Source organism: Ctenopharyngodon idella, chromosome 5 (assembly GCF_019924925.1).
Source record: "Ctenopharyngodon idella isolate HZGC_01 chromosome 5, HZGC01, whole genome shotgun sequence".
In the NCBI taxonomy this organism is placed as follows: Eukaryota; Metazoa; Chordata; class Actinopteri; order Cypriniformes; family Xenocyprididae; genus Ctenopharyngodon; species Ctenopharyngodon idella.
In genome coordinates, this window is record NC_067224.1 from 19,017,436 (window position 1) to 19,043,957 (window position 26,522).

Below are 26,522 nucleotides of genomic sequence, written 5' to 3' on the forward strand. Positions count from 1 at the left end.
AACTTGAGATTATGCTGAACTCATCTGCAATAACACATCTCTCTTGAGGGTCTCACAACATCTCACAACAGTTGAAAGGTTTTTGATACTGACAGACTGAAATGACGTCGTCAAGCAGAGGAAAATAATTCCTCAGAAAAAGCACAACCAGTATATACTGTAGGTATATATTTTTCACGAAGTCCACTCCTGGAGATCCATAAACCCTTGACACTGAAGCCAGTGCTGACCTTTTGCAACAACGTACTGCCATCAGATTGCTGCAAACAAACTTCATTGTGTTATTCGATTGTGGTTGTCAGCGAGTGTTTGTTCAGTTCTCATTCAATGTCAGAATCACAACCGAACACGAAACAAAGAAGTGGCATCTAGAATGCATTTCCTTGAGGCGTTATCTTTGGATCACACCAAGGCCTAATATTACACTTGCAGGCTTTCTGGGAACAAACTTCAGCTCGCAAGTTCAAAACAAGATTGGCTTCCGACCGTTTCGTGAACCCAGCCTCTGGTGATGTAAATGCATGCAAATCTGCCTTCTAGGGCCTGAGACTGCCTCTCTGAGACCAGCTTAGATCAAAGTTTCACGTCTTAACTAGTGCTCACGGCTAATGCAGCCTCAGTTGAGCTAAGTACCACTTTAATGGCACTGCTAACATGTATGATCAAATGTTGCACAAATTAGTTGAGATGTGTGAGACGCGGAGCCTGAGAGAAAAAGCTTGTACTGTTATGTAACTTTGAATTCATTTCAGTCACCTTTGCTATTAAATGTGGTGATTTCTTTAAGTTCAAAATCAATTGTAAAAGAATACAAAAGGTCAAAAGGTTTGTGTAGCAATGATGAAAAAACAAATCAAGTGAAAAACAACAAAGATAACATCATGCTGTACGCAGAGTAAGAGTGCAACTGGTCTCTCATGCTGAGTTACTGAAATGACTCCATTATCTGTGCGTTTCTGAAGGAAGGAATGGCCATTTCTGCCATGGATGTTTGTCCACTATGTTATTGTTCCTTTTTTTTTTCTTCCCCTTTGTCTCGCTTACAACATGGGGCACAAATAAAGCCTGGTGTGCATCCAGTGTTTTCTAATGAAAGTGTGCTGGGCTCATTATTGATTCAAATGCAATGTGAAAAGAGTGAATAATGTCACTGACATTAACAAGGCAATATCTGTTACTGAGGAAACAGGTTGCTGGGCTACTGAACACTCTTTCCTTTCTTTCTTTTATATTCCCATCCATCCATTAGTGATGTGCACTATCTATCTATCTATCTATCTATCTATCTATCTATCTATCTATCTATCCATCCATCCATCCATAAATCCATCTGTCCGCCTGCCCATCCATCCATATGTCCATCCGTTCATCCATCTATCCATCTGTCCGTCTGTCTCTCATCATCTATTTGTCCGTCCATCCATCCATCAATCTATCTGTCTATCCGTCTACCTATCCAACCATCTAACGTCTATCCCTCTGCTCTTCCATCTATCCATCCATTCGTCCACCCACCCATCCATCCGTCAATCCATCCATCCGTCTGTCCATCCATCCATCTATTTGTCTATTTGTCCATCCATCCATCCATCCATCTATCTGTCTGTCCGTCTATCCATCGTCTATCTGTTCATCCATCTATCCATCCATCCGTCAACCCGCCCATCCATTCATCTGTCCATCCAAGACTGTCCTCCTCCAAAAAACGACCCTATATAGGTCATTTTTTCAAGCACCTTATTACGACCTATATTTACGTTTTAAAGTCATGCGCCCTCTAGCTGGCGTAAAAATAATGACAGTGTCGTGTTACGTCTGTCGTCATGAAATGACGTATGACCATCGTTACCAATCAAAATGCGTGTTCATTTAAATGCAATTTGTGGACTTTTTACACGGTCCCTTACCCGCCATTTGTCCTATTTCCATTTAGCAAAACTCATTTTTTATTAACGACTACACCTACCCCAACCCTAAACCTACCCTTAGTGATTTATAGTGCATATACTCTTTATGAGCACATGCGTTTCCTGGGATCGAACCCGCACATGGTCACATGATTGCGTATTGTTGTATATTGCAATGCTCTACCAATTGAGCTACGCGAAACCCGAAATATGACACAGATAAAAGGGAACGATGCATTAAAATGAAAGTGTCATGGCGTCGATAGGGGCGCAACTTTGGTAAACGCTCCTATGGGTCGTATTTCAGGGAAGTAACAAACGACCTATATGGGCGTATTGGTTGGAGGACATGTTGGTCCATCCATCCATCTAACTGTCCGTCCGTCTATCTATCTATCTATCCAACCATCTATCATCCATCCCTCCACCCTTCCATTTGTATGTCTGTCCATCCATCCATCCATTTGTCTGTCTGTCTGTCTGTCTGTCTATCTATCTATCTATCTATCTATCTATCACCCTGTCTTTTTGTCTCTTACTGAATGCTGCACCCACTGTGAATCATTAATGTGAAAATCACAAGTACAGCATACTGTATGTTTTAAAACTATGCTGATTCTGAAATAATGGAAAAGGTCAGATCTTACACTTGAGCACAAGCTGAGTTTTTTATTAAACTCCCACAGTGGTGTGAGGAGATGAATGAGAGGAGTAGACAGATGAGATGTGGGTGGTTGTGCACGTTTCTCAAGTAGATTCCTCCCCCAGACTCCTGCGAGTGCGAGTCACACCCCGTCATGAGGCTGCGATACACAAGACTATACTACAGTAGAAATTATGCAAGGTCTCTCTTCAGAATCAGAGGCGGTCTAGGTCCTCTTCTGAGACGGCCTCTGGTGGAGGTCAAGTAAAACAGAGAGGAGAGAGGATATAACTCCTGCTGTATTGCTATGGTAACTCTTCTGTGAGAAGGGAAAGGTTTAAGAGAGCATATTGAACAGGAGGCTTGCACAGATGCCTCTCTCTTCTGCACAGAATTAAAAGGTGCTACTTTTACTTGAGTGCTATTCATTCCTTAACATTTATACAGTAAGGGCAAACTGTACTTCAAAACACGAGGTCTCCTTAACTGTGTTCAATTGTAAATTTCTTTTCTATCTAAAACTATTTGAGGTTTCAACAAATAGCCCAAAGTATGAGACAAAAAACCAAAGTGAATGTATCAACATACTGTGTAATGATACAAGTGAATAAAATAGACTCCCACTGACGTATTTCCCAAGATTAGAAAAAGTCAGAAAATGAACAGATGAATGAACCCCATTCACAGTAGCCTTCATTGGTAGAAAAAAATCTGAAATATTGATGAAATGGCAGTTTCCAGAGATAACATATGTTCTTATCTTTATTCCTGATTTCATCATCACGATCTATCACATTCTATTGTAATTATTAATGACTGCAATTTACCATTTCAAAATATGATCAGGCTCAGGCTCAGGCTCAAGTTGTCTCAGATGAGCACATATACTGTACGATGTTGCAAACATACACTAAAAATTCTCTGACATCGTCACATATTGAGAACATTTGACATTGATGCTGAGGAAAATAGCACAATCTTATAGAGGAAAGATCAATAAAAAGACAGACAGAACAGAACTGTTCTTGTTTGACACTGTACAGATTTGGCAGGCACATCAGACACAAAACTGTGTGAAAGAAGGAAGGGAAACTCAGGCTCAACACCAAAGAAACGGACAAAACCCTGTTCTTTTGAACTTTCTATTCATCAAAGAATCTTGAAAAAAGTATCAAGGTTTAAAAAAAAACTGCTTTCAACAATTAACAAGAACAACTGTTTTTCAACACTGATAATAACAATAAAAGTTTCTTGAGCACCAAATAATCATATCAGAATCATTTTTGAAGGATCATGTGACACTAAAGACTAGAGTAATGTCAACACAGGAATAAATTACAAATTATATATATATATATATATATATATATACACATACAAATATGGAAATTCTGGTCATGTAAAGAGTAAAAACTTTTGGCATGTATGATGCATAAGAAGCTGACTTTCAACATGACTTTTCCATATTGTTTAAGAGTAAAGGATATGAAAAGCCCTTGCCCCAGGGTTGCATTAGGAATCTTTTTGAGGAAGCCCAGTGTACCTTTCCAGCACTACAATGGGCTCCAGTCTTCTGTTGAGAAAGAGAACAATACTTCCCTTATTCCACTGATAGCACCTATTGTACAACATCAGACACTTGCACTTCAAAGGATACTTCGCAATTTAAAGATGTCTGAGTTACCAGGTGTATTGGGAATAACGTGTCTGAAACCTCAAGCTATTGTATATGTATAACATATAAAAAAAAGTTCTCCTTTTATTTCCAAATTAAAACACAATCTACTGATGAAAGTAAGTCAGCAAACAGAACATGACAATCAAGATCAAAAGTCATGGAAGCACAGTACCTCGCCACTCTGTCTATTTTGAAGAAAACAACCGAAAGGAAATGAGCAACTGTCTACCGTATTCATAACAACATTCAACCTGAGCTGAGCTCCAGCCACTTGCTAAAAGCTTTAGTTTTCATGCTACAGCAGTTTGGAAGTGTTCTGCCCTCCACAAACTCTTCTGTACGTAACAGCGAGGTCTTGAGCTCACAGATGCTCTTGTCCTCTGTGGGACACACGTCAGGCCCACTGTGATCTCTAATGTTCATTCTATTCACACTCACTAAAAGCAAAAAGTGGTTAAAAATGCAACCAGTGAGCAACAAGCACAAGCATTTGCTTTTTGCAAGACCTTTGCTTTTTCTGTCGTGAGTGGGAGTTTTGATAAAAACAAACCTTTGTGTAGCCAACTTGATTCAAAAATTCATTGAAATCTTAGCACAAAAGTATTTCACTAACCTCAAACTCTTCAGTTCTATAGAAGATTACTAAGGGCGCCAAATAACGCTGGTAACCAGTAACCTTCTTCTTATTTACAGTAATGGTGTGTTTCTGCACCACAAATGGAATAGCTGTTTTCAAACAGGATTTCACACACATTCTACCCATCTGCCACTGGTCTGACAAACATACCGTATAGTCCTGCTGCACAATAGGTCGAGCCAGTATTGCTGTTTCAGGATAGCTGGAATGCTTAAAACAAACAGATTCATGTTTTGATAGTGCTACCAAACCAGTGTTTACACTTTTCAGGGGAATAAACTTACTTCCAGTATAGTCTCTGTATATTGAACTGTAAAAAAAAAAAAAAAAAAAAAAAACTGTAAATAATTGTAAAAAAAGAAAAAAAGAAAAGTATTTTAATATCATTAAAGGTATGACAACAGCAATGAAGCACATAATTGATACAAAGGCTAACATAAGGCTAAAGATTAAAGTTGTGTTCGCAGTGTATCAAAAAGCTTGTGTACTGTACACTCAGACCTTAAAGGGATAGTTCACCTAAAAATGAAATTTCTGTCATTAATTACTCACACTCATGTCGTTCCAAACCCGTAAGACCTTCGTTCATCTTCAGAACACAAATTAAAATATTTTTTTTTTCCCCCATAGAAAGCAACATAACTACTGTGATTCAAAGTCCAGAAAAGTACTAAAGACATCGTTAAAATAGTCCACGTGACTATGGTGGTTTAACCTTAATTTTATGAAGCAACGAGAATACCTTTTGTGCGTAAAAAAAAAAAAAAAAAAAAAAAAAAAAAAAGGACTTTATTCTACAATTTCTTCTCTACACTGTCAGACTAGTACGCATTTGACACAGTGAACGCAGTTCAGTGCCTCTGTGTTTATGTCCGAATGCCGGCTCAGTATTGGCCGATGCTGTTCACGTGAGCAGCACAACGTATGCGAGTAAACACGTAAGCGTTGAACTGCGTTCACTGTGTCAAATGCGTACGAGTCTGACAGGGAAGAGAAGAAATTGTAGAATAAAGTTGTTGTTTTTTTGCGCACAAAAAGTATTCTTGTCGCTTCATAACATTAAGGTTGAACCTCTGCAGTCACGTTGACTATTTTCACAATGTCTTTAGTACCTGTTTTTAGGTCCTCGAATGACGGTAATTACGTTGCTTTCTATTGGGGATAAAAAAAAAAACTTCTTGGATTTCATCAAAAATATCTTAATTTGTGTTCTGAAGATGAACGAAGGTCTTACAGGTGTGGAACGACATGAGGGTGAGTGATTAATGACAGAATTTTCATTTTTGGGAGAACTAACCCTTTCATAAAAGGGGAATATCGTCTATTATACGCAAGAGAACTACCTTTATACATTTGAAAGACAATTTGATCATTAATCTGAAGGGGGAAAAAAAGGTGTAATAAAGAGAGAGCAGGTGTTTCATCCTATAATAACTTGTCTGCATCTGTCACTGTCAGCAACACACTCTGAAAATGATAAACTACATCAAGTACTGGCAGCAATTTTGACATAAACATCAATTTTTCTACCACCAAGCTTTTGTTATTCTACAGAATAAATCCTGATTTTAATATATATGTTTTCACAAATATCTTCACAGTTTTTGTCCTCCTGAAGCTCAAACAGTATACAGCGTGATTCTAGCAATGCCAAGGTCACAGGTTCAATTCCCAATGAAATGCATGCACTGATAAAATGTATGCGATCACTTTGGATAAAAATGTCTGCCAAATTCATAAATGTAAATATTTCAAATGTGAAGTATAATTTACAAAGCAGAGCTTACTTACCAGAATGATTTCATGAAATATGTAAATTTCATTATTAATTTTAGATATTTATTTTATGATCTTACAGTATATTATTCATTTCCAACATGATACAAGAGACATTAGAGTAGTGGCAGTATGTTGGCATGGACAATGGTGAAATATACTGTATAGAGGTCATCTGACTGCCAGGACTGACCAATCAGAATCGAGCATTCCAGAGAGCCGTGTAATTAATGAAAATTGTATTAACACATTCTGGAAACTCCAATCCTCAAGGGACTTAGTTACAGGCAGAGCAATGTAAAGGTTGAGAAAACACGCTTTCAAGCTTTCTAGGACAGACACTGTGTACATCCGCAGAGAAATTGCTCCTTTCGCTATCTCCTGACTCCTAGAACATTAGCAAAGGCATTGATGTGATCCACCAAGACACAGGGGCGCAGGCAGGTCCTCTGTCCTTCTGTAGCCGACACAATTCCTCTCGCTGTAGACATCTTCCTGACAACAGTACTTACAGGGATTCCTATGCCGTACCGAAAAATGCAATCATCTCTGTCCAGGCTTTATTGTCTGAGGGGATGAAAAGCTCTTCCCAACATCTGACCGTTATCTCAGAACGATGTTAAACAAGGTCATCTTCTATCTCGTAAGATGGATGGGGTTATTATTAAATATCTTTGCAGGCTAATGCAGGATGCCTGTCTGCACAGAGTGGCTTTAAAGTTTAATGCATGAGGTGTTCAGACACAAAGAGGCAAAAAGATAAAAGTAAACCAAGAATATTTTGGGAAGATGAATCACCTTCATCTGCTATTTGACACAAGATTACTCATGGAATATTTACAACAAATCTCAACAATTTTTTGTTTGCTAGGCAGTCTCCTGGCAATCTGCATCTGCTGCTCTCCCCGCCTGCTTCAGTACGACGCGCACAATATTTTTTTCCTGCTGTTCACAAACATACGTGGAAAATGAAGCACACTCTAAATCCTTTTTAATTGGTTCTTTGATTCCACAGAGTCCTGATAACGACGGGTCAACAAGCGCAAGGAAGTTTTTTTTTTTTTTTTTTTCCCGGCTGAGACACAAGCTCCTGCAGAGACACTGTTGTTTCAGGTTAGAGTTCTTTTCTTTTCCTTTTTTACACATTAAAATTTCTTTCTTTTCTGTTTTTAATTCTCACCCTTGCACAGCCATAACAATAAATGGCAGGAGGGCCAGTGTCAAACGGAGTCTTATCAGTCTAAAACACATGTGCTTTCTTTTATTATCAACTTTTCTGCTCTCCTCAAATTGGAATGCCCTTATTTTTTGTGTTCATGGCACGTGTAATTTTATTTTTCAGCACCCCGGCCAATGAATATTTAATTAAGGTGCGAGTGGCTCTTGTTCTAACTGATTTGTATGTGTTTGCTGTTCTGTCGGTCAAGTCAGACTAATCTACATTGCCATTACTTCAGTGAAGAATAGTGAAATTAATTTATTTAATCATTTGTAAAGAAAAGAAAAGAAAAGAAATGAAAAGAAAAGAAAAGAAAAGAAAAGAAAAGAAAAGAAAAGAAAAGTAAAAAGAAAGGCACATTAATTAGTTATATTTTTGGAATATAGTTTTAAGTCTTGCAGCAGCACACAAGCTGTGATAAGCAATTTCTTTATTAATTGCAGCTGCTTTATTCTGGACTCCAGTGAAATGAGCCTGTACCGAGGAACAATGAAAAATAGGTGTGGGCCAAAATTTTTATGGTGGTCATGATTTTTCTTCCCTCCATGCATGTAGGTTCTTCAAATTACTAGACTGTTTAAAGATGTGTTCAGTATTCTGCAGAACATAAAATGCCATTTAAAGTGAACAAACATACAAGCTAAACTTTCACATTGTAGCATGGCATGAACTATAATCGCCTTATTTCCTTTGAATGTAAGTTGTTTGAAAAAACAAGGCATGAATTCCCATTTTCTTGTTGTCGGGACACCACTGTGTTACAATGAAATTCATTTAAGTTTTCTTTTGTGGAAACTAGAAAGCACATTGCAAGACGTTCTGTGCAAATTTGAACAAATTGACACTTGACGGATATATCGTGACCAATCATGAGATTCTGGGAATTTCTGTTCCAGTCACACTGAGGTAAAACTTCTATGACATATTTCATTTCTGAATTCAGAAGAAGAAGAGAGACAGGAGGGGAAACATCAGAACTTCTTTGTGGAAAAGCAGCTCATGGCGCCGTACCATGGGTGCAGCAGGCGCAATGATATTACGCAATGATATCATTGCGCCTGCTGCACCCATGGTACGGCAGCAAAGTTCCTTGATTATTACGCCGGAATGAGAGTATAGTTCCTAGCCATATCGGCCTAGAAAATTGCAAATTTTCATTTCCCGTCTGTCTTAGTACACGATGCAACTACAGAAGAGTCAAGTTTTAAATAGGAAAAATATTGAAACTCTTTGGTCATTTTTTAACGAGATGCCAACGGTCTAATCAGATTCAATGAACTATGCTAAGCTATACTAAAAGTGGTACCGCCAGACCCGGAGATCAGCTGAATGGATTCGAAAACGGTAAAACTCAACTGTTTAACTCTAGGGGAGTTGGAAAATGAGCCTATTTTCAAAAAAAGTGGAGTGTTCCTTTAACAGGCCATAGAATGAAGAAACACAGCAAAACCAACAAACAAGTAAACCTTGGATGTCAAAGTATATGATCTGAATGTTTAAAAAGAAAATAATCAAAAACATAAACATAAAACTGATGAGAACAAACTGCACTGAAGCCACTTTTGTGGCATGACGTCATATTACGAGGCACAGTAATGGCATTATAACAATTTTTCTATCTAATTCTGTTTAAGAGGCACATCACTTACTATTTTAGATGGGTTTATGTTGCTTTTTAGCTCTTATCAGGTGGCCTGTTTTTACGGTTATGCTTTTAATAAGATAAAAGAAAGAATGAAAGTAATAACTCTAAGAGCAAACAATGTCTAAAATAAGCAGGAACAGTCATAAAATTGAGACATTTCATCAATACAATTGATTTTATAGGAAAAGTGCAGCGTTTATTCTGGCCTTCCCCCACCTGCCGCATTAAGTTCTGTAATATCCACTGATGGATTCGTTATAGCTTGTTTTCCCCGCCGTGTTGAGCATACAGCAGGTAATTAGTTTACAGAAACTAATGTCTTGTGTTACTACTGCACCAAAGTCCTGCTTCACTTCACTAATTGACTGAGTAATTAAACCAGTTATCTGAAGCCATATCAACATCTCGGTCTGCTGACCAAGTGCCTTTTGCTTCATTAACATAAGGATAAAGAAAATGACTCTATCAAGCTTGTCTATTGTTATTTTTATTCTTTTAAAAGTGCAGACAATAATGTCTTTTATTTGTCCTAATGGCTTCATACTGACACATGGATTCATTTAGCTTATTAACCACTGGCACATCATACTAAAGTACTTTATCTCTTGTTTTGTTCTTTTTTGTCACCCTCCACCAATATAAGTTTTCATCATGCACATTTAAATGCATGGTTCGTTGTTAAAACTTGGACTATGCACTTAACACATTGGCTTTCCTTCTCTTAAATGAAGCGTGACAGTCCAGTGATGTGCATATAATGTTCTCTTAGGTATTAACAACTCAAACTGTTGTGCTGCTGATGGAGAGGAATAAGCTTTTTTGACATAATTTAAATAATAATAAACAGAATTACACATTTTAATTATTCAATGGCATGTCATCTAATTATGAAAATGATTTTAAGGAATCCACATGAATGGCTTGAAGAAATTATGATTGCAGGCTTTTATGATTAGTGTGTCTGTGAGAAAATATACAATAAAACATTGAATCACAAAGGCGTTGATGGCGATGCTTTAATACACATCACCGCACAATGGTAGAGTCGCTGTAAAATGAAGAAAACAAATCCCAGTGTTTATTAGAACAATAATAAATTAAAGAATACAAAATTAATGGAGTGGTAAAATCAACATATGAATAAGACCATTTTTGCATTTTCTTTTGTACGTGTTTCTCATGGCCAAAAAAAATTAGTTTACATTAATTGCTTTGAATAGGCAATAATTTACTAATGTCTAACAATGTGCCCTAATGACAAACAAAGACACTGATTTTTCTGTTCCATCTGCATTATATCTTAGCAGCTGGGATTAAGATTCCCCAAATATCCAATAGTGACACAAACGAACACTGAGAAGACATCAGCAGTAACCCAGAAGAACATCAACTGAAATGAAACATTTCTGAAAAACATCTTTTCTGCATTTCACATTCAACAATGAATGCTTACATAATGCAGAATCAGCTGATAACAAATCACCACAAGAACACAATGCAAGTCTTGACAATGAGTGCTCTAAGGTTTAATAAGGTAATCCAGAGGACTCTCAGGGTTGGTCTACGCTAAATGCCCCGATATTCTCAAGGCCAAGTTCTTTTTTATTCTTCGCTTAAGGGTAAAAAGAAGTTCGAAATACATGAGCAACGGTATACTGTTAGCGAACATCCTGATGCTGCCCATGCTGCTGAGAGAGGTTTTAGATGAATATGTAAATATGTGCTGCATGCTTTCCTCTTTCCTCTTAATAACAAAATAATCACACAACAAAAATGACATTGGTGAGAAAGCAGCAGTTAAGAAAGCATCTGATCATAGCGATGTGCATATGTTTGCACCAGCTCTGCAATTCAGCACTCCAGTAAAGTCAAGTCACGTTTATTAATACAGCATTTACAATAGTTTGTTTAAAAGCAGGAAACTTTACAGTATAAACATGAAAAAACGGTGTCAGGGACTCTTTCAATTGACCCTTCGCCGGGAGTTTGATTGACAGGTGATCTAACCAATCATAACGCTGAATCCACCGTTATGTCCAACAAAGCCGTCAGGGGAGTTAGTAGATTAACCCTGGTGGACTTGAACTTAAAAAAAATGGTACTGATGTCTTTCCTCGATTGAAACAACATTCCTTCTGATGTTCATTCATGTTTATTTGATGCTATAAATTAACTAGTATGAAGAGATGATCGTTTGACGAGCCGCTTGAACTGAGGCGCTACAGCAATCTGTCACGACAAAATTGTATTTATTTTTTAAATTTCTTTAAAAATTACAAAATTTGAAATTTAAGTATTTGTTTCATATTAAAAATAACCTGCTTTGTCTTGTCTGTCAACGCATTGTCAGTGTCCTCTTTGCTCCACAATGTATTTTTCACTGCGTGAGAACATGATGTGTGGCGTGAGAGCGGCATGGCTTGTTGGACATAGCAACAGTAACTAAAGGGGCGGGTCTTTGCGAACAGTCAATTAGAATTACAACTTAATTTTCTACTATAAAACGGCTCTCCGGTGTGTTCATGTTTGTACTCGCGGATGTCTGACCTTGACGGACTGAACAGAAGAAATCAACCAGAGAAAATTTTCACGTAAAAGAAGGCGGAGCCTCAGAGCACACCTACCTATTATGTAATCGCTACGAACCAGTGGTACTGTTTCAAAACTGTTTACCAGCCGGAGCGAACTTTTCCGGAAAGTTCACTTTGGCAAGCTGTTTCAAACTTTTTTTCAAACAAACTTCATTTTTCCCTGATTTAGTTTGAGATATCATCACACAAGCTCGTTCTTTGATTTCGCTTGAACTATATCTATGCCTTTAATTATACGCGACTACCCAACATGATCATCTTGAAAACAATTACATGTAAAATGCTTTATTAGCATGAAAATTAGATAGCAAAAACATAGAATAATTTAATTAGCAACAATTGCAAAGCAATTTGCCAAATTTAGTTTATTTACTTACTGCATATCAGGTCACTCAAAATGCAAATGCTCCTGACCACTGGAGTATTTCTACAAACTCTGCATGTATTGTGTATTTTAAAATAGTAATATAGTCTATTGATAATTTGAATTCCAATTATTTAATTTAAATGCAAAAAAGTCACATGTTGTTGTTTTTTTTACTCAGTTTATTTAATGCTATTGTCTGTCACAGGGCCACAATGAACCTCTAAAAAATTCTCAACTTTAAATTCAGTCCATAGCCTCACCACTGTTGATCACAGCAGAGGTCTGAAGGAAAGTGTCTATAAAAGCTCACATATTAATAGCAGCAGTGCACTTTAAACATGTCTCCCCTCATTATCTCCTGCCATTATCTCCTATCAGTGTGTCAACAAGAAAGATAAGCAGCTCTTTGTCTTTATCCACAGGTGCTGGATCTTGCAGTATAGCTTATTCTCGCCCACTGTCTCCAAGAAAGCTGTCCCCAAAAACTGGTAACCAAGTTGACACCTGCCAGTTTGGTACAGATGCTGATAGCTCACAGACCTTTGTGTCCTGCTTTGCCCTTCAAACACATTTAGACATTAAAAACAGATCCAATTTAACCCTTTAACCCCTGAATTTGGAACATTTTGCTTCTTATGCCAGTTGCAGAAAATGTAAAAGTCAATAAAAATGCAATTCACTGTGTGAAATTGGTTTATGGCCCCATGAAGGTTGGACATTGCGAAGTCATGGATACCGGCGGGCAAATTACACTATAGTTTGCATTTAAGATGCTGTGTTAGAAGGTCACAGCTTCAATATTCTCAAAGTGAGAAAGCCTTTCAATATTGGTCATACTCATGCACTTTTTATTCATTATTTAGAAACTGTACATTATCAAAGCACACTTGAGCTCTATGGTCAAGCCCAAGGTTTTTTATTCAAAACATTTACTTTACAGCTAAGGGTGTTAAACCATAACCAAAGTTAAACTCAAAAAAAAATACCAGATATTCATGAGACCAGCTAAACAATCAATAGCAATAACAATGGGGCTCTTCAAAAACGCAATTATGTTTAACTACCTTATTTGTTCTCCATTTTGTGTTACGGTTCCCAATCACATTTGTGCTGATGCCATTACTGAAGAGAAATATGCCTCTGTAGAGAATGTAGTTATTTCATTCAATGTTGAATTAGCTCATTTCAGTCCTTGGAGCTCTGGAGGGTCTAGATCTATTAACGGTCATTTCACCATGTTAAGAGACTGAAACTCATTATTAATGGTGATAAGAACACATCAGTCTCAATTAAGGCTCCTTTTATTGTGTTTTAAGCCAATGAGAACCAGAAAAATCAAGCAAAATTTCAAATCTAACATTTGCAATGTAGCTCTCCCAGTTCATCTGCAACATGTGTGGTTAAAGCCTCAAACCCTTTCTGCTGACGTTTTAATCAACTGTGTGATGGAGTGCAGTTCGGGGGCTAAAATTTGTAGCTTATTGTTTTGAAACTGCTTTTGAAATCCCACGACTGGGATCCTTTTATATTTGGCTCTGTGGATGTCTCTCAAACAAAGAGGACTCCCTGAAGCCTGGAGCTCATGAGTGATTAGCACAATTAATGATACTATCAATATGGCCATTTGGTGTTACCAGCGGCAACATGGGAAGTAAAATTAGGAAAAAAGAAGAAAAAAAATCAGGCTCAAACTGCAATGCCATGAGCTGCACTACTACTGTATGTAAAATTATGTTTTACTGTCAGCAAAAATTGTACTGGGGTACAACAGTTGGAGCAGTACAATTAAAAGGACAATCTACTCCTAAAACGTGCACCTTTGAGTAGTACCTTAGAGTAGTAAAATGTACTTTTTAATGTAGTTTTAAAGTGCAATTTTGTACATAGTGTTGGTGTTTAGGTCAAGTTAGAAGGTTGTGTAAATCTACTGTCTAAAGAAAGAAAAATCATTGAAGATTATGGAAGACAGGGGTGTCAAACTTTTTAAAGGGGACCTATTATGCAAAATTCACTTTTACATGGTGTTTACATATACAGTAAATGTGTCTTAGCAGTGTATGGACACAAACACCCTACAATGATAAAAAAACATCTAATCCTTTTTTTTTTTTTTTTTTTTTTAGTCTAGTCTTTTATTCACATATAAACATTCATCAATTCACACATCTGTTGAGGTAAACGGAAGCTCAAGCATGTTTGCTTGACATGTGCGAGAACCAATGAGGTTCATTCTTGTGTGTTACGCAGCACGTTTGAGCTTCCGAGGTTTGATCTCGCACGTCAAGCAGTTGAGCTTCTGTTTATGTTCGCTGATCAATGTTTATATGTCAATAAAAGCCTAAATTCAATCTGTTTATCATATGAAGCAGTCAAGTCTCTTCAGAAAATTTGGGGTGTGGGTGAACTAACCCTTTTAAGACTGTGTCTTAAAAATAGTCTAACCAACTAGCATTTAGCCAAGTGGTAATCAGTCTTATCAGATTCAAATTATACCAATGTATGTTTTTCTGTAACTGACTTGAACAACTTATCACTAGTCTTAGATTAGAGAAAAATCTTGAAAGACTGTTCTAAGCACTTTCAACAAGCCACAGAACTTGGTGTAAAATAAAACTGAGCATATGGAATTTACTAAATCTAACTTACAAGAGTATGAATGTTTATTATTGAAATGAGTAAATGGGAATGTTTTAAGCATAAGTTATTTTTTTTCCTCAAATCATCAAATCAATCAAGTTTGACTTCTCCATGTAGGGCTGCATGATAATGGGTAAGCTGATAATCACGATTATTTTGCTCAAAATTATAATCACGATTATTCTATCAAAAAGGGTAATGTAGTTATGGCCATTTTGCACGTTCTTTACCAACGTACACTTCACCCAAAAGGCCTGTAGGTGGCACACCGACTTCATTTAACTAACAATAACTTCGTTAGATGGTAAATCAATACAAAACACATGGTTTTGGTGAGCGCTTTGTAATCTGTATTCACATTAGATTTTTAAAGCAACACAATTCGTTTGCAATTGAGACAAACCACAGATTCAGATTGCCCTGCGAATTCATAAAGCAAAGAATGATGCTCTTTGAGATTAAAAAAAAAAAAATCATATTCTGGGCTCATCTGCTTTCCTGTACATAGTATGCTTTATTAGTATGGTGTTCACTAAGTTTGGTTTGTTAATAACACTGTCTTAATAAATTAAGCCACGTTAAGTGTTCACGATAAGCGTTTTCATGTTAAGCGTTTTAGAATGTCCCAGTGGCGATTTCAACTGATTAACATTAGCCTATGAAAACTGGTAAAGCCTTTAGGAACTTCAAAAGATAAAACAGCGAAACTCCTAATATTATTTACAAAAATTTCAAACTATGTTCATTTTCCCGATCGAATTGTCACATAGGTTGCAAAAGTGCATTCTGCAAACAGTAAGGTGATCCATGTTCCATGTTGCATTTGTTGGAATTCATCGCTGAAGGTTTGATCATGGCAGATTTAGTCACACAAATAGTACGAGTGGCTTGTGAAGAAACAAAGACTGGCTGTATGACACTTTCATTGAAGCAGAATTTCGCTGTGGAGATCGCTAAACTACAGCGCACATGTTTGTTTTCAGATCATCAGCGCTTCTTCCGCATTTAGAGGGAGTGCGTGCACAGAGTTGCCAGATTGCAGAGGTTAAGTAAAACACCGGGAAGACAGTATATCTTTTTAAGGGAAAAGCTGTATTTGGGGGATTTAAGCTCTTTGCATCTGGCAACCACAAGCATATCCCAAAGAAAAAAACACGTTTTCAGGATAAATAACGAGCGGGCCAATATCGTGACGATTATTTGTAATCAATCGAGAGAAGCAGATATCGTTATCGCGATTAAAATGCGATTAATCGTGCAGCCCTGTCTCCATGTATCATATGTTTGACACCCCTGATACACTGAACGTCCATAACATGTCTTTATTTAGCAGATGTACTAGCAAAAGGCCACAACATTCTCTAACAAATAACAAACAAAAAACTGTGGAACAATGATCAACAAACTTGGGATTCACTGTCTAACCTCTGTCTGTTTCTGTTTGGTCTACTTGTGTTTGTTTCGTTCTGGACATGATGCATTCAGCTGATGAAGATACAAAAGATTCACTGTATCTCACGCAGAGAAGACCTGACCATGACAATATTTCAGATCCATGATAAGAATAATATTCAATGCCTACTGAAACAAACCCATTGTCCAATTTCAAAAATCTACTGGTAATTTCATAATCTTTTAGGCTATGCCATAGCAGTAGTTTAGTTCATCATGTAAAATCTGAATTTTAATCATTTTAGTTTTTCTGCTGGTTTGACATTTGTTTCACCATTAATAAACAAGTTTGTTGTGAAAATAGCTGAGAGGAAATGAATTATATGCACACAGCAACTCCTAGGCGGTTCTTGTTAAACCTATAAATGGTCTGTTCTCTCCATTAAGAACATCAAGAGAACTGAATAGTGTAGAGAGACAGCAAATGAAGGACATGAAGAGTCAGGCCGGCTTGAAAGATGGGAGAGAGATGGCAACCGGCCAGTATCTGCTGTTCAGTGAAATTGATCAAGGTAAGGGGGAGCTGGGTTCAGAATAATTGAATTAAGGCTGACAGAAGCGCTGACCAAAATCTTCAGACACAGGTGATACTACAAGGTCATATGATACAGGGTATGGACCATCACAAATGGTGAAAAATGGCACAGAGGGGAAACGAATGACAGTGTTAGATTATGTCTAATAGTTACCTTGATTGCAGTGCTTTCGGGTCACTGGATTAGCCACATTATATAATAAGTGGTACTAATAATGGGTGAACAAAGGTAGGCCTATAGTGGGACACTTAAGCTTAATCACCCATCATTACGCGCATGCTTCCATTACTATAAATCTGCATTAACTTTATCCGAAATTAGTATGCACTGACACTGATGTGTCCATTTGGTTTTAAAAACAAAGCCAGTGACAACATATCAGAAAGTGTCTCACTTTGCATGTCCTGACTATCATTTTACTTAACAAATGTATATGCAGTCTTTGCAAGAAAAAAAAAATTAATCATCAACAATAAATATGAAATATCACCTAGGAGCAAAAACACTGTTAATGCAAAAACCTCCTGTGGACTGCTGTAGGCTAGTAGTAAAAATCTTTGGTACTTATTATGTTGATTTATTTCATGAAAAGAGAAATGAATGCATTAAAAATGAATGAGAATGTGAGATTACTTGCAAATAATCAGCAAAAGAAGCTAAAATCGTGATATTCTGTAATGTTGTAATCTTTTGATAGCCCAAAATCATTGAGCAAAAAAGATTTTGTTCCTCCTTTATAAATGCGGCAAATAGTCTGAAGTGACAAAATTGACTCTCAGCCTTGAATGTGACAGAATGGCATTGCAATAACTCCTTGCTAGACAGGCTTTTCTTTTTTCCGCTCCTCACGCACACAGATAATGCTCTCCGCAGGTACACAGTCTCATCATGGCCAATTGTTTCCCCCTGTGAGTGCTTTATCTAAGCTGGTCTGAGACTGTTCAGCCTCATTGAACATCAATGGCCCTCCTCTTCATCCCCTCTTACCGAGCCATCAGCGCCAACATCCCTTGGCATCAAGGCTGTAACAAAGGCAGGGATTCTGCTGCACCGCAGGATGTGGAGGAAAAATGGGGGAACAGACGAACAGAGAAACCTCAGACAAAATGAGAGAACAAGGTAGATTTGATAGAAGCAGTGTGGGAGATTTTTGCTAACAGTTTTACTCCTGTGAGTGGGGAAATATAATTTTGACCTTGTAAACTAGAAGTGTTTTAATAGGAAAGTCAATTTAAGTTGTGTAGGGTAGTAACAATATTTTAATGCTCTAAAAAATTGAGATCCAATCAGACGTTCAGGCTAAAGCAGGTCATATGAATATACACAGATGAGCCAAAACATTATGACCATCTGCCTAATATGCTGTTGGTCTGCCTAATATGGAACACCTTTGTCATGAAGGGGTGTACCTGATCTACAACAATGTTTAGGTGGGTGGCACGTGTCCAATTTATGCCACATGAATGGCCGGACCCAGGGTTTCCCAGCAGAACATTGCCCAGAGCATCACACTCCCTCCACCGGCTTGTCATCGTCCAACAGTGCATCCTGGTGCCATCACTTCCCCAGGTAAATGGCACACACGTACATGGCCATCAACGGGACTTATCAGACCAGGCGACCTTCTTCCATTGCTCCAAGGTCAGTTCCAATGCTCGTGTGCCCATTATAGGCACTTTCGACGGTGGACAGGCACTCTGATTGGTCTGTGGCTACACAGCCCCATACGCAGAGTGCAATGCACTGTGTGTTGTGACACATTCCTCCCATAATCATCATTACAATTTTGTGTGACTTGTGCCACAGGAGACCTGTTGGCTTGGACCAGGCGGGAAAGCCTTCATTTCCTCGTGCATCGATGAGCCTTGGGTGCCCATCACCCTGTCACCGGTTTGTGGTTTGTCCCTCCTTGGACCAATGGAAATTCTCACCACTGCTGACCGGGAGCAACCCACAAGACCTGCCCAGCTGCCTTGCCATTAATTTGTCCCTTATCAAAGTCGCTCAGATCTTTATTACCGCCAATTTATCCTGTTTACAACACGTTGATTACGAGAACTGAATGTTTGCTTACCATCTAATCTACCCAGACCTTAATATGTGGCCTTGTTAGGAGATGATCAATGGTATTCGCTTCATCTGTGACTGGTTATAATGTTTTGGCTCATCAGTGTACAATAAACAACAACTGTATAATTTGAAACATAATGTACAGATTTAAGCAGAAAGAGTAAATTTGACTCAAAGTGAGTCTTTTAAGGTTAGCGTGCAACTTCCCGATGCTGCAATGATACGGTCCATGTGACTGAATTGAGTCCCCCATCTATTTCACACTTTGCGAGCAGCCCAATTGCCATATTTATCATGACAACTCAAGACACGGAAAAGTATGGAATTCATCAACACTTCATTGTAACATCAGACAGAAAAAAGGCGGAGGCTCCATTCCATGACAGGGTCCTCATCTGAGCCCACCGAAGTTCTAATTTGTCACAGAGATTCATAACAAAGCCTGTCTCTCTAAACACACTTTAATTTCCCAACTCCACCTGGGCCATGAGAACACCTGCCTTTGTAAAAACCCTTCTAGCAGTGAAGTCTGAATACATTCCAGATATGCTCAAATGCAATTCATCGCAATGCTGAAACCAAACAATGACTTGGAGCCATATGCCTGAAACATTTGTACTGATGAATCCCAATAAAGAATTAATGAAGCCCGGATCAAACCATCAAGCTGTTGCTCTCTCATTTGTGCTGGACTAAAATATTTCCACCAGAATCTGTTGGAATTGTTGCAACCAAAAGCACTACAGGCCACCAATGAATCAGAGAATGTATTCGCAATGGCATCCAGTAACATGCCCCCAAAAACTTCCTAAAAAATATGGTACCCGGTGGACCTATTCATAGTGTGAATTCATGTTACTGGAGGAAAGCCCATGTTTAATTACATGTCAGAATCCAGAGTACTGATTGTACTGTATTGTGAGTTCATTACAATAAGGATGCCTCTAAATTCCACCAGTTTCAGATTAATAGATGCTGGTAATTAAGTATTAATGCATCAATTATATCATACCAAATCAAGTGGCATTTACACTATCGTTCAAAAGTTTGTGGTCAATAAGACTTTTTACAAAGAAGTCTCTTATGTTCACCAAGGCTGCATTTATTTAATTAAACATACAGTAGAACAGTAATACTGTGATATTACAATTTAAAATAATATTTTAAAATGTATTCTTGCGATGGAAAAGTTGAATTTCAGTCACACGATCCTTCAGAAATCATTCCAAAATGCTGGTTTTGTGCTCTTTATTATACTTATTTTCACTTTTTTTCAATTTAATACATAATTGCTGAATGACAGTATTTATTTGTTAAAAAAAAAAAAAAACTTTAAAAAAAAAACTTACTGACCCAAAACTTTTGAACACAATTTAAGCAAAACGTTTCATAAATATGACTATAATAAAATAGTAATAAATCTTATATTTTGGATCAATAGATATGCTTTTCAAAATGAGGACAAAAGGTATTTGAATACTTTTTTGTTGTCAAATTTTGTGGAACACGTTTAATATGATGAACTACACCTGAGGTTACTCTGCTAGGAAGTGAAGAGAAGCTGCAAATTTTTTTTTTTTTATAATTTGTGAATAGCTCATGAGTCATAATTTCATTGCATAGATATTTTGTTATCTATGCAATAAAATTCAAGGATTTACAATAAAATTAAAGGATTTACAAAGTGTCCAAAAACTTTTTGGAGCCACTGTATGTTCATGCAGAGCTACAGGCTTTGCAAAGGTCCTAGACCGTGACAAAAAATGAGAAAGAAAGAGAAGATACATCATGATTCTTGTGGAGGATGAAATAATTAGACACAATGATTGCACAATTATGTTTCATTTGAGGTTCTAACCATAATTGATCCAATAAAAACTTCAAAGTTAAAAAGGACCTATTATGCTTTTTTACATTTTAAACTTTCTGTACTGTATAATGTTGCTGTTTGAGCATGAAAAATGTCTGCAAAGGGACTCCAAAGCTCCAAAGGGAGTTACTCTCTATATCAGTGCACACTGTTTCTAAACTCCCTGAAAAACCTTGATTGTAGTCTTGAGTCTTGTTCCAGGAACATACGCGTCACAATATTACTTATTTAAATAATTCCCGTCCAAGGCACACACAAAAAAATGGGCGAAGCCTGGTTGTGTTACTTTAGTAGTGTGTTAAAACTCATGGTTATGGTAAGGCGTGTGACATTTCCTGAAACGGTTGACCAATTACAAGACACTGATCCAGCCGACCAATCAGAGCACACTGCACTTTTCAGAAGGAGGGCTCCATAGAGCATTACTGACAGACTAGGAAGAGAGGTGCTGCAACAATGTTAAATATGTGAAAAATAATGTGTTTTTTGAACATTCAAGCATAAAAACCTAATAGTAGACCCCAAAAACAAAATCAAGACTTTGTAAAAGGGCATAATATGGCCTCTTTAAAACAAGTTCTTACCTTTAACCTGAACACCAATACGAAAGTAGACATCTGAGCTACTGAGGTAACGCTCCACCAAAATATAGTACCACTGCTCCCAGGATGGCAGTGGGACCTCTAGCTCACAGGGAACGTTTTCTCTGCAGTCCATAGCGCTGGAGTTATGCACCGGCGGGGCCCTCGAGCGGATCTTCAGTAGAACCGGACAGCTCTCCCCGCTCCTGTTCTTTGTATTGCAGTCCACAAGCTGTACCTTCACCCGAGAGATGTAGTTTGGGATGAACACTCTGCCAGGTACAAGAAAGAGAAATGTAGAAGACATCTGCTTGAAAGCTACACTGACTGTAGCGGACATTGTCTCATGAGATACAGAGACTGCACTGAACAAAATTAGTAGGCTTATTGAAATGCCAAGGAAACATTTGAATGGGAATGTGTTTTTGTACTCTCAGGAGAACTTTAAACTTCAGCACATTTTAAGAAACTTGTTGAAAATGCATAAAAAACAGTGAAGTTATATCTCTTGGTCTTAATTTTCTACATCAATAACAACTAATCAGGAAGCTAATGCAAGTTGCCCTTTTCAATTGAACAGAGATGGAAAATAACTGTGAAATTAGAATAAATAATTAATATCTACATTTTTGGCCATGACGCAATTGGCTTTGTCTGTTGGTTTTTGATAATTAACGATATGTACAGCACACCAACTGCTCAATCAAACAGAACACAATTTGTTTACAGATCCGCTGGATTGCTTTGAGAAAAAAATGTGTCTTGGAACATGAACTTGGTCTTTGCCTTGAAATTAAAATCTTAAAAAAATAATTTATTGCATGGTTAATTTATCCCTTCTTCCAATTTTATGCAGCATTGTTTTGTATTTCACAACTGATTAAATAGTATGTCCTAGTTTGAATAATACAAATTCTTATACAAACTTAATTTAATCTTTGTCAGTCTCAATAACCAGAACTATGTTTAATGTCCATATTAAGCATAGTCCACTGGATTTTATTACATATAAGAGGATTCCTATTTCTTCGTACACATTAAGCTATTTCATAAGGCAGACATTGTATATACTATAAAACAGTGTATACTAATATCCAGACATCCATTAAACAGCTAATGTTTAAGTCCCACAATGTGCAATTTACTGTCCTTCTGAAATGTTCACTGAAAACCAGCTTTTAATGATACAAAAAAGCCCATCTTCATAATGTCCACAGTGCTCAAGGTCTTTTCTGTGTACCTGTTGTTTATGGATGCGTTCCATCACCTCTCCCTCCTCCATTTTCCTCTTTTTCATTTAGAAAGACTTTATTTGCTAATTGAGAGGAGAGCTTTAATATCTGAACCTAATGAGAGTAGAAGCCTGAAATGGAGGGAAGCTTGAGAGGAGGGTGTGTGTGGAATGATAAAGTGTTGAGAGCAGAAAGAGGCAGAGAGAAGGTGAGAGAAATGCACGGTGTATGCGTTTGTGTATCCGATAAGGAAAGATGTGTGGAAGTCTGCAAAGATACCAATAGAGTAGAAATGTTAACATCTTAAAAGAATAGTTTTATTCCACTCTAATAAAAAATAGTGCTATATAGTACTAAAAGTGGTTATTTGGATCGTAATCATAGGGTAACCACTTTAAGTGCTATATAGCACCAAATCTTGGTGCTTCAGTGGTGCTTCAGTGGTTCTTCAGCGGTTCTTTGGGATGACTGAGGTGCTATATAGCACCGCTACTGTATAAAGAACCTGTTATGCCCCTGTATGGTTCTTCAGCGGTTCTTCAGTGGTTCTTTGGGGTGGTTAAGGTGCTTTATAGCACCACTGCCGTACAAAGAACCTGTTAAGTCCCTTTAAAGGTTCTTTACAAGCCAAAGAACCACTGTTGGTGCTGTTTAGCACCATTTTTGTTGAAGAAATAAAATGCGATATGGCACCTCTTATGGGTTCTACATAGCACCATTTGACAAAGGTGCTGTAGAGCACCTTTAATGACATAGCACCAAAAGTGGTTCCTCTATGATTATGAGCCAAGAACCACTTTTAGTGCTATATAGCACTTATTTTAGAGTGTAGGTTTAGAATAACATGAGGGTTATTGCACTACCTTTCAAGAGTTTAGGGTCACCAAGATTTTTTGATGCTTTTGAAAGAAGTCTCTTATGCTCACCAAGGCTGCATTTATTTGATCAAAAATACAGTAATATTGTGAAATATTATTTAAATCTAAAATAACTGTTTTCTATTTTAATATATTTTAAAATGTTTATTCCTTTGATAGCAAAGCTGAATTACTCCAGTCTTCAGTGTCACATGATCCTCCAGAAATCATTTGAATGCTGATTTCTTATTATTATCAGTTTTGAAAACAGCTGTGCTGTAAACATAAACTTCAAAAGGACAATATTTATTTGAAATAAAATATAAAATATTTTATAACATTATAAATGTCTTTACTGTCACTTTTGATCAACTTAACACACCCTTGATAATTAAAAGTATTAATTTCTTTAAATAAAAAAACTGACCCCAGACATTTGAATGTATAAATGATGACAATTTTTTCAGTGTAAACTATCTCTTTAATTTGTGTGTGTGTGTGTGTGTGTGTGTGTACTTGTTTTGGGTATACTTGTGTGTACAATATGTCCTCACTTATACTGTGAAATACTTTGACAACCCAAAAGAAGTTTTTATTTAAATCTGGTCCCCACAAGGATAGTAAAACCTGAAATCACCTACATTGTGTGGACCAGTCGCAGTCCCCATGGGGGAAATGGATTAATAAACATACTTAATTATGTTTTTTTGAAAATGTAAAAATGCAGAAAGTTTTCTGTGATGGGTAGGTTTAGGGGTATGTTTAATATACAGTTTGTACAGTATAAAAACCATTACATTTATGGAGAGTCCCTACAAGCATAGTGAACCAGACATGTGTGTATGTGTGTGTCTGCTTGGATATATTTTTTCCCTTAAAATTATTCACTCACTTGTAGAGTACAGATCTATTGTGAAGAGGAATCATCTGGTCAATGAAGTAACCAGGATACAGCACTGAAATCCCAATGAGCCTCTGAACGATGAGTTGAGGTTGAAAGAGGTACTGACATTCCTCGTGAAGACCCTGCACAAAAAGTAGTGAAACAAACAGGAAATGGATTAGTTACAGGCGAAATCCAGTCAGTATCCATCTTCAAATAAACTGAGCCATGAAATACTGTATCACAACAAAACACATGTATACAAGCATATCATGATATGGAAATGCTCGTGGAAGGAGGGCAACTCCCACTGAGAGAGCCTTATGATCACTTCAAATGGAGAGAAACTGCCATTGCATTTGCATCGCTTCTGATGATTTGCTGTGTGATATTTCTCATGCCCAACTGCACAACAACTCCCACCTCAGACTCTAGAGAAAAAGATCAAACAATATTGTCGTTTCTCCACTTTACGTGAATAATTCAGATAAAAGATTTTGAACTGTCTGCCATTTTTACTGATTCCAAACAAGTGGAGTATCCAAACAATAGCCTGCATTCTATGAATTCTCCATTACATTTGCATTTCTTCGTATAGCAGACACTTTAATGCAAAGTGACTTCATAATGAGGAACACAACATAAGTGATTCATCTTAAAGGGGCAGGATTGAGAATTTAAAGAAGAGTGTTGGGAATTAAAAATTCATGGAAAAATAATATAGAGCACAGGGGAAATCTGAGGCATTTATTTTGCTGAATCGGATTATGCCAGACATAAAACGATGTGACAAAAAAACGTTGGTTGCATGTTGAAAGGTGTTGTGCCTTGAATCCAGCACACTGTAAAAAAATTATTTTCATGATTTGTTATCACAACATTTTTTCTTTTGTCAGATCGACTTAGATAATTAATGTGGTTTGGATAACATAATATTTTTAGTTTCTAATGATTAAACCAATCGCCTTCATTGTATTAACTCAAATTTTTAATTTCAATGAACTCAAAATGTCAACCAGGTAACTTACTTTTTTAAAGTTAAACAAACAATTCTTTTTTACAGTGTATGTAAACAACAAATGGAAATCTAACAAATATTAGCCTTAAAAAAAATCGTGTCAGTATGATTTTTTGTTTATATTGACTATAGACTTTTATTTAGAAAAGACACATTAAACTGATCAAAGTGACAGTAAAGACATTTATATTTCACATTAGAATGATTTTTGAAGGATCATGTGACAAAGAAGACTAAGTAATGGCTGTTGAATATTCAGCTTTGCCATCAAAGGAATAAATTACATTTTAAAATACATTAAAATTAAAAACAGTTACTTTAAGTCATAATAATGCTTCACAATATTACTGTTTTTGCAGTATTTCTGATCAAATAAATGCTGCCCTGGTGTGGATAAGAAACTTCTTTCAAAAACATTACATAAATCTTAACCCAAAACATTTGAACAGTAGTGTAAATTGAATGTCACTAAAATATCTACAGTGTATGTACAGCTTTACAACTCACAATACTAAAAACTGAACTGTTTTGTTTTCACCTTTACAGGATCCCAGTTGGTAGTACTATAAAGAGATTCGTAGCTGTAAAAAACACTGATTTCAGCATATAGCAGATGTTGTGGCGTGTGCTCTAATTAAAGATCCGACGGGTTGTACAGATTCACAGACCATTTTTCACAGTGCAATTGCATGAAGACTTGAAGTGTGGAAAAAGGGAGGTGGAGGGATAAAAGACGGAGAGGGGGTGGGAGAATCCAAGAGCTTTTATTTATTGTGGCACACACTGGCAAATTACAATGCAGCGTTTCATCATGAAAACCTCGTCTTCTTTCAAGCAGGTACTCCTGCCCTAAACACATTCATCATTGTCAAATGGCATAGTAGTACAACCCCTCCTCTCTACTCGGCCAATCTCTTTTCCTA

The 26,522-nt window shown here is 37.1% G+C and overlaps 1 protein-coding gene across 7 annotated transcripts in view; it reads right to left on the reverse strand.

Annotated features, from left to right (window-relative positions):
- The window catches only part of tmem8b (transmembrane protein 8B), a 158,335-nt gene that overhangs the window by 52,983 nt on the left and 78,830 nt on the right, over positions 1-26,522 (reverse strand). For 6 of the 7 annotated variants that reach the window (XM_051895098.1, XM_051895096.1, XM_051895094.1 and 3 more), the window contains 2 exons: positions 24,591-24,724; positions 21,613-21,881 (listed from right to left, as the gene is read on the reverse strand). The exons of the other annotated variant lie outside the window; for it this stretch is intronic. In XM_051895098.1, coding sequence (XP_051751058.1) covers positions 21,613-21,881; positions 24,591-24,625 — 304 coding nt within the window. In that variant the 5' untranslated portion in view covers positions 24,626-24,724. The remainder of the gene's footprint in view (positions 1-21,612; positions 21,882-24,590; positions 24,725-26,522) is intronic. 7 annotated transcript variants of the gene reach the window in all.